This window comes from Numenius arquata, chromosome 4, assembly GCF_964106895.1.
Source record: "Numenius arquata chromosome 4, bNumArq3.hap1.1, whole genome shotgun sequence".
Taxonomy (NCBI): Eukaryota; Metazoa; Chordata; class Aves; order Charadriiformes; family Scolopacidae; genus Numenius; species Numenius arquata.
The window spans coordinates 46,174,505-46,186,945 of record NC_133579.1 but is presented as its reverse complement, the minus strand read 5'-3'; the positions used below and the strand labels follow the sequence as shown (position 1 = coordinate 46,186,945).

Genomic DNA, 12,441 nt, shown 5'->3' with positions numbered 1-12,441 from the left:
ATGACAAATGCAGTATCTTTTTCTGTCAGAAAACAAGACACATTTTAAAACAGGTGCTTAATTAGGCAAGTCCATCTAAGAATGCTAAAAATTATTTAAGTTGTGAAAGGGTCTTAATTAGAGGGAAAACCATATGGAACCATTGCACTCCTTTCTTGAACTGATGTTTCTTCTACTAGCTCAGCCACAAGGTTCTCTTGAAGTTCTCTTGAGTAAGGCTTGGTAAAACTGTTTGTTTAATAGAGCGTGTTCATGCAGACAAGGTAGGCGAAAGACAAGCTGGTTTTGTGTAAGAGTCAAAAAAAAAGCCAGTGCTACCAGAAGCATAATGAGAAATGCACTAATTATAGCAGTCCAGTCTCCTCTAAATTTAATTTTAATTATAAGAAAAGAAGTAAATTTACAAAGTACAGGTAGGAAGATCCATAACAAAATACCTTTTATTCAGTATAAACAGATGAGTGAAGGTATCACTCCTAGGTATGAGGCAGGACAACGGTATAGCCATGTATTCAATTAGCGTCCACTGAAGGGCCTTTTCAAGAGTGGGATAAAGAAAAGGAAGTGCCAGAGAAGAGGATCTGCTTGTATTTTAATGTGCAAATAATGGTTCTTTGAACACAAGTTATTTTCTTGCACATATTTATTCCTTTTTTTTTTTTTTCCTTCTCACCTGGTGCTGAAGAGTAAGATTGATCAAAAGAATGGGCTGGGGGTCAGAAAGTTTCTGAGCAGCACCATGCCACGTTGTTGGTCACTGGAAAGGAATAAACAAAATGTTTTAGATCAACATGGTACATCCTAGTGTGTTGGACAGAATACAGTTGAGGTTTATATTAATTGTAAGCAAAAGCAGCGTGATTAAAAAGTGGTTCTTACTAAAAATGGTCAATCTGGTAACTGTAATGACAAAATAGATCAGTTCATTTGTGTGCTCCTGTATTTTTGAGCTCCCATGTACATGAAGCTGGTAGCAATCCAAGTGTACTGGGTTTGCATGGCAAGGTTTTGGTAGCTGGGGGGGGGCTACAGGGGTGGCTTCTGTGAGAAGCTGCTAGAAGCTTCCCCCATGTCTGACAGAGCCATGTCTGTGACCCCGTGGGGGACCCACACTGAAGCAGTCTGTTCCTGAAGGGCTGCACCCTGTGAAAGGGACCCACGCTGGAGCAGTTCATGAAGAACTGCAGCCCATTGCAGAAGTTCATGGAGGACTGCCTCCCATGGGAGGGACCCCCACACAGGAGCAGGGGAAGAGTGTGAGGAGTCCTTCCCTTGAGGAGGAAGGAGCCACAGAGACAACGTGTGATGAACTGACCCCAATCCCCATTCTCCATCCCGCTGTGCCACCCGGGGGTAGGAGATAGAGAAATTGGGAGCGAAGTTGAGCCCAGGAAGAAGGGGGTGGGGGGGCAATGTTTTTTAAGATTTGGTTTTATATCATTATGCTACTCTGATTTGACTGGTAATAAATTAAACTAATTTCCCCAAGTCGAGTCTTTTTTGCCTATGACGGTAATTGCTGAGTGATCTCACCCCCTTATCTTCACCCTCAAGCCTTTCATTATATTTTCTCTCCCCTGTCCAGCTGAGGAGGGCAGTGACAGCAGCTTTGGTGGCCACCTGGCATCCATCCAGGGTCAACCCATCACAGGCAGCAAGACCAATTCCAGATGGATGGTAGGAAGAGTAAGTATCTGTGTGCAAACATGCCACATAAGCAGCTGTAGGAAGACAAGCCTGTCTTTAAAAGACAGATCTTTTAAAACTGGTTAAAAATAAAGTGGATTTTGTGTGACCTATGCATGACTATGGATAAAATGAGTGGGAGTTTATCACTGAGCGTTGGACTGCAGACACTGCCATTTTCATACATTCTTAATTCTAATTCCAAGCCAATTCAAGCAGGAATATATGTAGTATCTTGATGGCTCCTTCCTCCAGCTGCTAAAAAGTTAAGGGGTTTTGACACTGAATTTTGTGGGCACATAACCAATTGAAGTCTATTAGAGATGAGATTTTCACCTGTAGCAGTTAGTTAGCATGAGTTAGGCCTTGTCAGCAGAGCTGTTAGTACAAGCCTATGAATTTTAAGTTTTTGCTGTTGTAAAGTTGACAAAAATGTGATCAAGCATCAGTCTAAAGCAACAACACAGTGTTGGTGTGCTCAAGAAAAAAGTTAGCCCAACTATGCAAATACCCTGTTGATCATCATGAAGTGCAGGTGTCGGGAGTATTATTATGTTATTATTCGGAACAAATAAGCTGTGAGCAGCAACAATGGTGACAGCACATCAGAAAACAGCATCTGAATGTCTTGATCAGCAACAGGGTATTCTCTACCCGATCTTGTATTGTAAGTAAGACACCTAATAATATTGGGGGAAACCGTAATTTGCTAACAAACTACTCAATGAAGTCAAGAGATGAGAATGGCATTGCTGCTTCATTATGAAGCAAGCCAAGATTACACAACAACGGAGGGATGACCTGAACACAGCTGTCACTGATGGCAAAACAGATAGCCAGGGCATGAGTTTTTGCTTGACCTTCAACCTAACACATCTCCTGCTGTGAAGAACTGCGTCAGTTCGTGGCTTACTGACACCAAACTGACCTCAGAGCAAGCAGGAAGAGGAACACAACAGACAAGAAATGTACCCAAGCACCCCAGCTTGGTACAAATAGCAAAACAGGATGAAGTATTCAGGTGTGACAATGTCCTGCCTTTGTCTTTTATATGTACTGACGGCAACCGACACCAAGACCATTCCAAGAAGGGCAATTTACCATAGCTAACACTACAAAAACTGAAGAGCCAAGCCATTTAAGAGCAAGTGCATACTAGATGTTTTCTCAAGAAAATTTCTAGGGAGAAGTAATTCAGGAGAAACACAATGGAAATTTCAGACTTCAAGTGGGAACTCCCAGGTTCTCTCTCTGGTTTATGATCTATGTTAAACCAAAAGAGCAGCCCATAAGATGCTGCTGGTTCCAGTACCAGTAATATGCAGATGATACAAACCTGTATATAATTGCTTCCTACAGGGGAAATTAGACCACCAGATAGGGACTTCAATATTTCAAAGAAAGATGGATAAATAATAATTTGTCATTTAACAGTTCAAACCCTGAGGCTGACCACTTAATAAGAAATAAATATGTACGCTTCTGATATAACCTTAGTCAAACTTTACTCCTGTCATCATGGCTATGCCCAAAGTGAAGATAGACTATTCACCTGAAATTAAAGGTTTATGGAGAACCCAGGGTGATCAATACATTAAATTTCCATGCGCAGATTTTTTACTTACGCATATTCTTTAATTCCATGGAGGAATGCTTCAGCTTTCTCCTCTGGTATCTCTCCATCGATACGGGCCAAATATGAGTAAAGGAATGAGAATGTTTCGAAGGGAATGCGAGCTGCTCCACCTTCTGGGTCTTTTGTTAAGATTTCACAGGCGTGTTTCATTGAACTCAGTAAGGACTGCAGGAGGTTCAGTAAAGAAAGAAGAGGAACCGTATAAGAGCCATGAACATTCTTTGCATACCATGACAAAATCCACACTGTAAACCACACTAAACTGTACACTCACACTAAAAGTGAGTGTAAATGAGATGAAGGCTTTGTCATCATTACCTAGCTTTCAAGCCCAGGTTTACCCTCCAGTACAGGTCCAGGGATGGAAACAATAGAAATAGTTCTACTAGAGAAAGGAGTGAAAAATACCAGAATCCTGTGATTGAAGATTACACGGGGTAGTCTGAACCCCTTCTCCAATATGGCCAAACTGCTCTGTTCTGCTACTGTAAAAGCTCCAACATCACTATACCTAGTGAGATGATATATATGTGTGTGTTTGTGTGTGTATTTATTATCCCAATGGATCTAAATGAATTCTTGGCAGCAGTTAAGACAGACAAATCTACAAATCTCAGAAAATTCATATGGGTTTGATGATTTTTGTTACAAAACAGTATTATATGGTATTAATTTTTAGCAGTGCTGATATTTACTGTTTTCCCTATCTGTATGCAAGTTCCATTTTAATAGTAGAAAAAGTACTGAGACAAAAAGCATTTCAAGAACGTTTCAGTGTAGTCAAAGCCCAATAACATGCAAGTTCCCTTAAAAACAAACATGCCTCAAAGTGTTAGTTCCAAATATTCTTTGAAAAAAAAATCCTGTATCTAATACAGTGTCTATATTCCAGTGCCCTACACATGATGAGCTATACAGGGGAATATATGGAAAAATTCAGCATTGAGCTACATTCAGTCAAAAACTGTTTGGATTCCATTAAAACAAAGAAACAAACAAAAAGACACAGGCATTTTATAACCCAAGCAGTAATATTTTTGCTATAAGTTTTCCAAAATTTATCCTTACTCTTCATTAACAAGAAAGCAATGACTTTGTAAAAACTTAAATTTATTTCCTAACAGTAGAACACCAATATTTAAAATAAATGCAATATCTGTTCAAGATCTAGACTACAGGACAGAAGTGTCATCTTATGATCCTTTAATAGTTTTACTTAATGTACTTCCTCCTCTGGGAGGGGAGGCACTGCCTGTATGATGGCAGACTCTGCCCTCCGCAGTTTGCCACCCCTCTACTGCCGTTCCTGCTCCTGCCACTCCAAGCTGCCACTGTCTCTCTCACACAACGCAACACAGCAAAGTTACTCACATCGATTTCACCACGTTTGAAAGACAATTTAACAAGCTACCTGTATGGTCATTTCTCCAAGGCTGTAAAAATATATCAGTGCTTTACAGAAAGATACAAGAGTAGACAAGTGTGAACCAGTCATCTGAAGTATCTTAACTGACCCTATTCAACTGTGAACAGAATTTACAGCTGCAGGAAATTAATGAAAATTTCTTTTGTGCATCTTCCTCTTTGGTTTGAGAAACTGAAGTTTAGGTTTCATTATGTAGAGTTGAAATCAAATAATTCACTTAATATCTGAACGGATGGATAGATGGAAGTAAATTTAGTCTGTCTAGCTCCATCAGAATGATGTTCCTGTGACTCTGTTTTTTATTTGATTTTTTTAAAATAAATAATGCTGCTCTTACCTTTTTTTTTAAATAAAGAAAAAATCCCAAACTACAAAATCATGTTGGGAGGGGGACTGGAATCAAGAAATACACAGTGGAAATGAATACATGTATCTATACACACAATTGCATTGCCAGGACAGGTCAACATTCAGGGCTTCCAGATATTGCAACATTCTCAAAATATTATTTAATACGTATTTTCTTTTTAGTACCCCTTCTTCCCTACTGCAGAAATCATTAAAAGCATTATACTTCATAAGAACATCAGCTTAGTGCATTTCATAGTCTCTTATTCTGTTGAAATGCTCTGCTGAGATTTTATTACTGACATGAAAAGAATTAAAAGTAGATTTAGTAACATTAACTGCTTCCGTGAAAATTTAATTGACTACACAATCAATTAAAAATTGATGTTTTAATTTCTCCCTCCAGTTCTCCTCCATGGACATTTATGCTGATTCCATACAGAGCATTCCTCTATCATCCTCTCTCTCATGATCCAAGCTCCCTGCAGACATGCTTGCTCTTCTACTGCCATCCCAGTAAGGTAAGGACCTAGCCCTCTTCCTGGTTAAGTTCCTTGACCAAAAGCTGATGGAGGACAGTAATAAACATATAAGCCACTTTGCCAGCTGCTGCAAAAAAAATTGCCATTCTCTAAAGTCTATTTGCCTTAATTGGTCTATGGTCTACGTCACATACAATCATATACGAACATTTGCTTTTGGATACAAGGGCTCCTGCTGTGAACGTACCCTGCCAAGCACACTGCACCCAAGTGCCAGAAACTTCATCCATTCCACCTCCTCACCGAAGTCGTCCAACTGCAGGATAGCGTCCAGCTGCTCCTCTGGCAAGCACAAGTGCTTCCATTTTTCCTTCAGCTCTGCAACATTCACCATGTCTTTGGGAGAAAGCTTTAAACGAAATCACAGCACCACAGTAAGGACTCTGAAAACCAGAATGAAACTAAGAACCTCCCCAAAATAAGTCAAATACTTGACAGTCTCCCGAGCCATCCCCAGCATACCAGCATTCCTCGACAGCATTGTACACTTGATAAAGGCCACTTTGTACCTGTTTGTGCAAGATTTTAAGGAGTCCTGGTGTCAAACCGGCATCTGCTTTCTCTATTGCTAAAGGCATTTCAATCCTCTCCTTCACAGGAAGGGTCTCACCTTTTGACAAGGCTGAAAAATACCTAAGCAAACGGCAAGAGCAACACACTTCAATGCCTGTGGCCATTACAAGCTGCACAGAAGTAAATGCTCTCATAGTTCAGTGAATGAATCTGCATGCTCCCGTGCAGGAGTGGCAGCACTTGGTAAGCCGCCAGCTCATCTCCTCGTGCCCAGATACCACCTTTCTTTTTAGTGGAAACCACAATCTTTAGACTGTACACACTCCTTTTTATGACACTCTAGTAATTCGTAGGGCATTTAACTTATTTTGTGCATGACCTTCTTGGTAAAGCAGAGAGTGACTTACTAACATCAGAGTGTGCTCACAAACCAAAGAACAGGCTTTTCCCATTTGATTGACGAGCACCTGAGGGCTCATTTGTTTAACATTCCCCTCACAGGCTACCTAAAAAGCACAACTGGCTATTTATGCTGCATCTCTCTCATCAGTGTTTCTGCTATTTCTGCCCACTGCAAAATAAAGTTTAAGACTAGAGCAGAAAGGAAATTAGATGCACATCCTTTAAATTATAAGGCCACCACAGTGTTAAAAGCAACCACCTTTGCCACAACTGGCCAGTGATGTGAACTGTGCAAGGAAAACTTAGTTTTCCATTCAGTCAGTGGTAGGTCTAATTTAAGGGTTTCTCCATTTGTCCTCCCTCCTCTGCCCTGGTCACCCACATCCATGACCAGGCTATCCCATGCTGAGCAACTACTTGCCAAAAGGCACAGCAAGCAGCACTGCAGAACTGAATTAGTGAGACTATAGAAATAGATGCATGGTATCCATGCACATATAACACCTGGGCTATTTTTCAGCCGGATCTGTTTCCCCATCTGATTATTCACAGGGACAAGCACTACAACATGAGCAGCGCATCTGAAGCCGCAGCCTTGCTCTGCTTCGCGTGGCTCCCCAGGTCCAGACCTTGCTCTGCCCCAGGCGCTCTCGCACCACAGCATATTCCAGAACAAGAGGTGTGTGATCAGCAGCAGCCGCCTGCCCATCTGCAGGGGGTTCCTCCAACCAAGCTGGTGCAATCTTGGGGACTGGCCAGCGGCATACCCGTGGCAGTGTTCTACTGCCCCTGCTCTCACCAGCTCCACATCCCAGCAGGCTCAAGCTACCTGGTGGCTGCTGTTTCTGACACCTCGGTTGGGACAAGCTCCCTGCACATCCATCACCCAGAGGTACGCTGCACCCCACCTCCATCATGTTCCTAAGAAACACCATGCTGTTTTAAGCTGTTCCTGCTGCCTTTCTCCAACGCTGCAACTGTAGCAACTCAGCTTCAGGTTTTTTGCTTTTTAATGGACAAGCCAGACTCCAGCCTGGTTTTGTTAACAGCCTCCCCCCCCCCCCCCCCCCCCCCACAATACAGATGTTTTTCAGTCCAACTGAGACCATCTCACAGACACCTTTCAAGAGCTTGTCCACACAAACCATAGGACAGGAAAAAATGGTAGTGAGCAGTTGAGGTAAAAGAAAAAAAGAAGTTAAAGAAGAAACATTTGAACATCTTAAATGAATTTTACAGTCAGAGTTTTATTGCATGGACTATCACCTAAAAGTTGCAACTTTTCAAGCTCTTGTCCTATTTCAGTAACATTTAAGGAGACTCCTTAATTTTGTTCCTGGAAATAAAAAAAAGAAGAAACCTAAGGAAGTTTAAGAATTAGAAAGCTATTTTCTAGGTTACCTCTAAATTCCAAGAATCGTCACACATGAGAGGAGGGGAAAAAAAAGTTTGGTCTTCAGGAAAGAGAAATTAATAACAAAAAAATTAAGATGCATTTTTCTGTATGGAAATCAAACTATTCTGGAAATATGCAGTCCTAAACCACAATGAAACAGAAAATAAATCAAGCATTACACTATTTTTAAAAAGCTCACATGCTGCATTAATGCACAGAAGTGTGTACGCAATATACAGGTTGGTTTAATATTCAAAGCCAGCTCCACTGTACAATAAACAGGAGCAGTGAGATTTTGTGGGTCCATAGGCACAACACTAAATCATTATGCGAACATCATACTTACGCAGCTGCCCACTGCAAAACATCATGAGGCTGAGTCCTAACAGCAGCTTTAGTAAATTGCTTCAGAATATCAGGTAGCTCAGGTGGGATTTTGATCTGCTGAGCACAAAACATGGTTTCTGGAAGAGGCATGGTTTGTTTGTGTTCAGTTATGATGGCCTGAAAGAAATTATAAGAAAACAGCAGTTCACAGATGCAGAATGTGAAGTAAAAACTGCTTGTGCATATGGGGGCCAACAGTACTTGCACCCAAAGTCCCTCCTGTCCTACTCGACAGCTGGAGTTACTGGAGAACTGACAGACTCCAAAGGGTAAACAGATGAGCACTGCGCAACTCTAAGAAAAACTTAAACTTGTTGGCAACACCAAGTAAAAGACTGAGCTCAGACACCAACCACAGCTCTGGGTAAGGAGAACCACTGCTTTAATAGGTATCTTTAGATAGTTTAAAACTGATTTTTCTCCTTAAACCAACCACAATATGAATTTGTAAAACAAGTAGTCCAGACAAGTCACACCACACACACCAATATGAAAGCTAGCTACGCTGACAACTCCCTACTGCATGCCAAGGAGAGTCATGTCATTTTTGTAGAGAAGCAAGAGTATGCAGGTTACCAAATCTCTACTGTGTTTACGTATTCAAAAAATGCTGTAGCAAAAAGTTACAAATTTGTGCTCCTGGCAGACTTTACATCAAAAAATTACAGCAGTGAACAAAACATTCACCTGTGCTGCAATTACACATTGCACTTTGCTCATACAGCTTTACAGGTAAGTTTGTCTCATTCAGCATGTAACTTACTTGTTGCAAGGAATCCTATTCCCCAGGATCCAAAAAAAGGGACAGACATCGGTTATTCTATAGTCCTTCTCCCATTATAGCCATGGAGCACATTTGGTGGGAAACCTGGGCACTCTCCTCATTAGTTCAAAGATAAACTACAGCCTACCTAAGTTGATTTAGCAATAACAGCTGAAAAGATGCCATTTATTTGCAGAAGGGAAGAACAGTGAATGCAACAGTATCAAGAAAGGAATCAATGTAACAGCAGCCTTTATCCCTTTAGATTTAATTTTTAAGGTGAAAATAAGAAAATCTAGCAGGTGGCTTTCTCCCCCTATCGTGTGAATTTTCCTTTATTGGAAAAAAAAAATTAATAAAGTCAGCTATGGAGGCACGGGACTGCTGTGACTCAAGGCTTCTTTGAGGATCAAACCATACTTAGAACTTCATTTCTGGAGAAACACAAACAGGGTACAGCCTCTTCATTACCCCAACGCAGCAAATTTGCATCGGGGAGAGACTTCAGAGTGTGTATTTAATTACTACTATGTTGGCCACGTGCTTTCAGTAATGATTCACAAAAGCAGCTCTAGCCAAGGGACTGAAGCTGAAGGCAAAAAGTTGGGGAGAAGCTGGAGAATAGAAAAACCTTGAAGAAGGAATACACAGGTGTGTGCATGTGCCCCTGGGAAGCAGTCAAAGAACAAGAAACTAAGCAGAAAAGAAAAAGTAGAGAAAAAAAAAAAAAAGGCGTGAGGTCTTTCTATAATAAGTCATTAATGACAGAGTCATAGAAGAGCTGAGGTTGGCAGGGGCTTCTGGAGGTCCATCTGGTCAGCCCTCTGCTCAAGCAGGACTACCTAGAGCAGGCTGCTGAGAGCCACGTACAGGTGGGTTTTGAGTATCTCCAAGGATGGAGAGTCCACAACCTGTCTGGGTGACCTGTGCCAGTGCTTGGTCACCCTCATAGTGAAAAGGGGTTTCCTGATGTTCTGAGGGAACCTCCTGTACCTATACAGACCTCACCAGCCAAAGAAAAGGCAGTGGGGTGAGCCAGCCTTCACGACTTTCCACCGCTGGTCCATGGCGATACCTACTGTTTGTGCTCTAACACGGGTTACTCTCTTGCTAAACACAGAAATCTCTCACCTCCGCCTTGCTCTCATTTTCTGTTGTTCCCTTCACGGACTAAGAACTAGCCCCAGGTGTCCTGGCTACAGAGCTAAACCCAACAAGGGCCTGCGGGCGGACCAGGCTTGCCCGGCTGCTGGCGACAGCCGTCCCTCCGCAAGCCAACAGGAGCCCGGTTGGCTGCGAACGTCCCCTTACCTGCCCGGCCGCCCCCTCCCCTCCTCCCGGGCCGCCCCCAGCTGCCGGTAGCGCCGACCGCTACCTACCGCCTGCGGCAGCCCCGCGGAGGCCGCCGACGGGCCCCGGCAACGGGAGAGCAGCGGCCGCCGGCAGCCCAACCGTCATCCGCCCAACCGCCGCCCCGGGCACCCCCCGCAACGGCGGCGCCCTGCCGAGCCGCCCCTCAGCGGCCTCCTCGTCCCCGCCGGGGCTTCCCACCGCCACCGCTACCCCGGGGAGCCCGGGCCGGGCGCCTCACCTGACCCGCTCCGCGGCCCCGCTGCCCGGGCAACGCGGCGCGGCGGGGGAGGGCCGGGGGGCCGGCCCGGTGCTTAGCGGGGGAAGGTGGGGGCCAGGCGAGGGAAGGTGGTTGTTGCCTACGTTGTTTAAAACGCCAGAGCAACAACAAGGCTACCCTTTCTACCAACTTCTGAAAAGACCTGGAACACCTTACCGGTAAGTCGGTGGCAGAGCCCGTGGCGGAGAGGCTGGTCTCTGGGTCCCCCCCCGAGTGTCCCCCCAGCACGATGGTGCGCTGCTTGGTCAGCAGCATCGGTGAGGCACCTCCGTCCTGCCCTCGCCTCTCTTGTACCTCCTTTCCAGAACAAACGCCGTCTGAGCTTCAAAATAGACATAGGGCAGCGTATTCCCTAAAATCACTGTTACTGGCAGTAGCTGCTGCTTCAAAGGACAGCTCAGCCCCAAGCACCTCAGCTGGCCAGCCTCCACAGTCCTGGAGGACAGTGGTACTGCTAGTGGACCACCCCACCACGCACAACACAGCCAGTGCCAGCTGCTTCCCAGCCCCTGCTGCTCCAAACCTGGCAGCATGGGCTCTCCCACCATTCCAGAACACCAAGAGGGGTCCAAGTCTTGGTGGAGGACCAAGGACCTCTGTCCTTTCCGCTGCGGATCAAAACACCATCGGAGGTACTGTGAGTGGCGTCCTCTGTGAAGACACTAGTGCATCTCTTGGTGCCCCTCCTGTCTCTTCTAGCACAGGCTGTAAGTAGCCTGAGCACTCAAATGAACTTGGTAATAGGATTATTCGCTTCAGAAGGCCTTCACAGGCCGTTGCTCCAAAGAAACTTAGGTGCTGCATGTTTGAAACAGGACAAAGGGTTACTGAAAAAGAACACAATCTTATTTGGAGCCAGCCTTCCTTAATCCACATTATGTCCCCACGGATGAACATGTAAGGCCACGCAGGACAGAGGTAAAATGGGGGCCTCTGGAAAGCAAAAAGCACGCATTTTAATGATTGTTTAATCTTTCATAAAGCATGAATACTCTGCATAGGCTACAGGCCAAGTACTGGGCCTCAAAATACTTTGCAGATTCCTGCAACGACATGAAAACAGTAAACTTCAGACATATCATGACATATCTGTTCTTTAAATGGGCAGATGCTTTAAAACAAGAAAGAACACTATAGCAAAAAAATACCTGTAGCAAACGTCCAGCAGGGGTTTACAGAATGGAATTGAATTAATTTCACGATGCAGTTTTTCAAAGTTGTCTAGGGATAGCAGGTAACCAGCAGAAGTTTCAAGTTGTCTATGAACCGTGGTCCTTGGACACACTTGGAACTATCCTGAAGATGTTCAAACAGTAAATGTCATACCCTCAATTCTTCCAGCTACTTGGTCCAGTGCAGTGAAATTATGCATAAAACTGACAGACCCTATTATGGGAAACAGCAGCATGTAAGCGGAAAGTTTTTCTGTGACTATTTCATGGAACACTGTGTATTCTTAAACCACATTTTTTTTTAATATGAATTGCAAACTGGTGGAAAAAGCAAAAGGCTAAAACAAGAATACAAGAATGAAAAGCAATTGGAAAATAAGAGACCAGTTAATTGCATGCTGCTGCAAAACATGCTTAATGTATAAAGGCGTCACTAATCTAATCTTTGAATAAATGTTTACATGTGACAAATTAACGAGATACACTGCATCAAGTAATACAAAAACCTCGGCGGGGAGGGGTGGGGGGATACGCTGCTTG

General features: G+C 43.7%; 1 protein-coding gene across 1 annotated transcript; it reads right to left on the bottom strand.

Annotated features, from left to right (window-relative positions):
* Positions 1-696: 696 nt before the first annotated feature.
* ROPN1L (rhophilin associated tail protein 1 like) lies at positions 697-10,792 on the bottom strand. Its single transcript, XM_074146771.1, has 6 exons — positions 10,691-10,792; positions 8,296-8,453; positions 6,148-6,271; positions 5,826-5,987; positions 3,312-3,487; positions 697-757 (listed from the first exon to the last, which is right to left on the bottom strand). The coding sequence occupies exons 2-6, from the start codon at positions 8,424-8,426 to the stop codon at positions 697-699; spliced, it is 654 nt and encodes a 217-aa protein (XP_074002872.1). The 5' UTR covers positions 8,427-8,453; positions 10,691-10,792.
* Between the last annotated feature and the right edge of the window lie 1,649 nt (positions 10,793-12,441).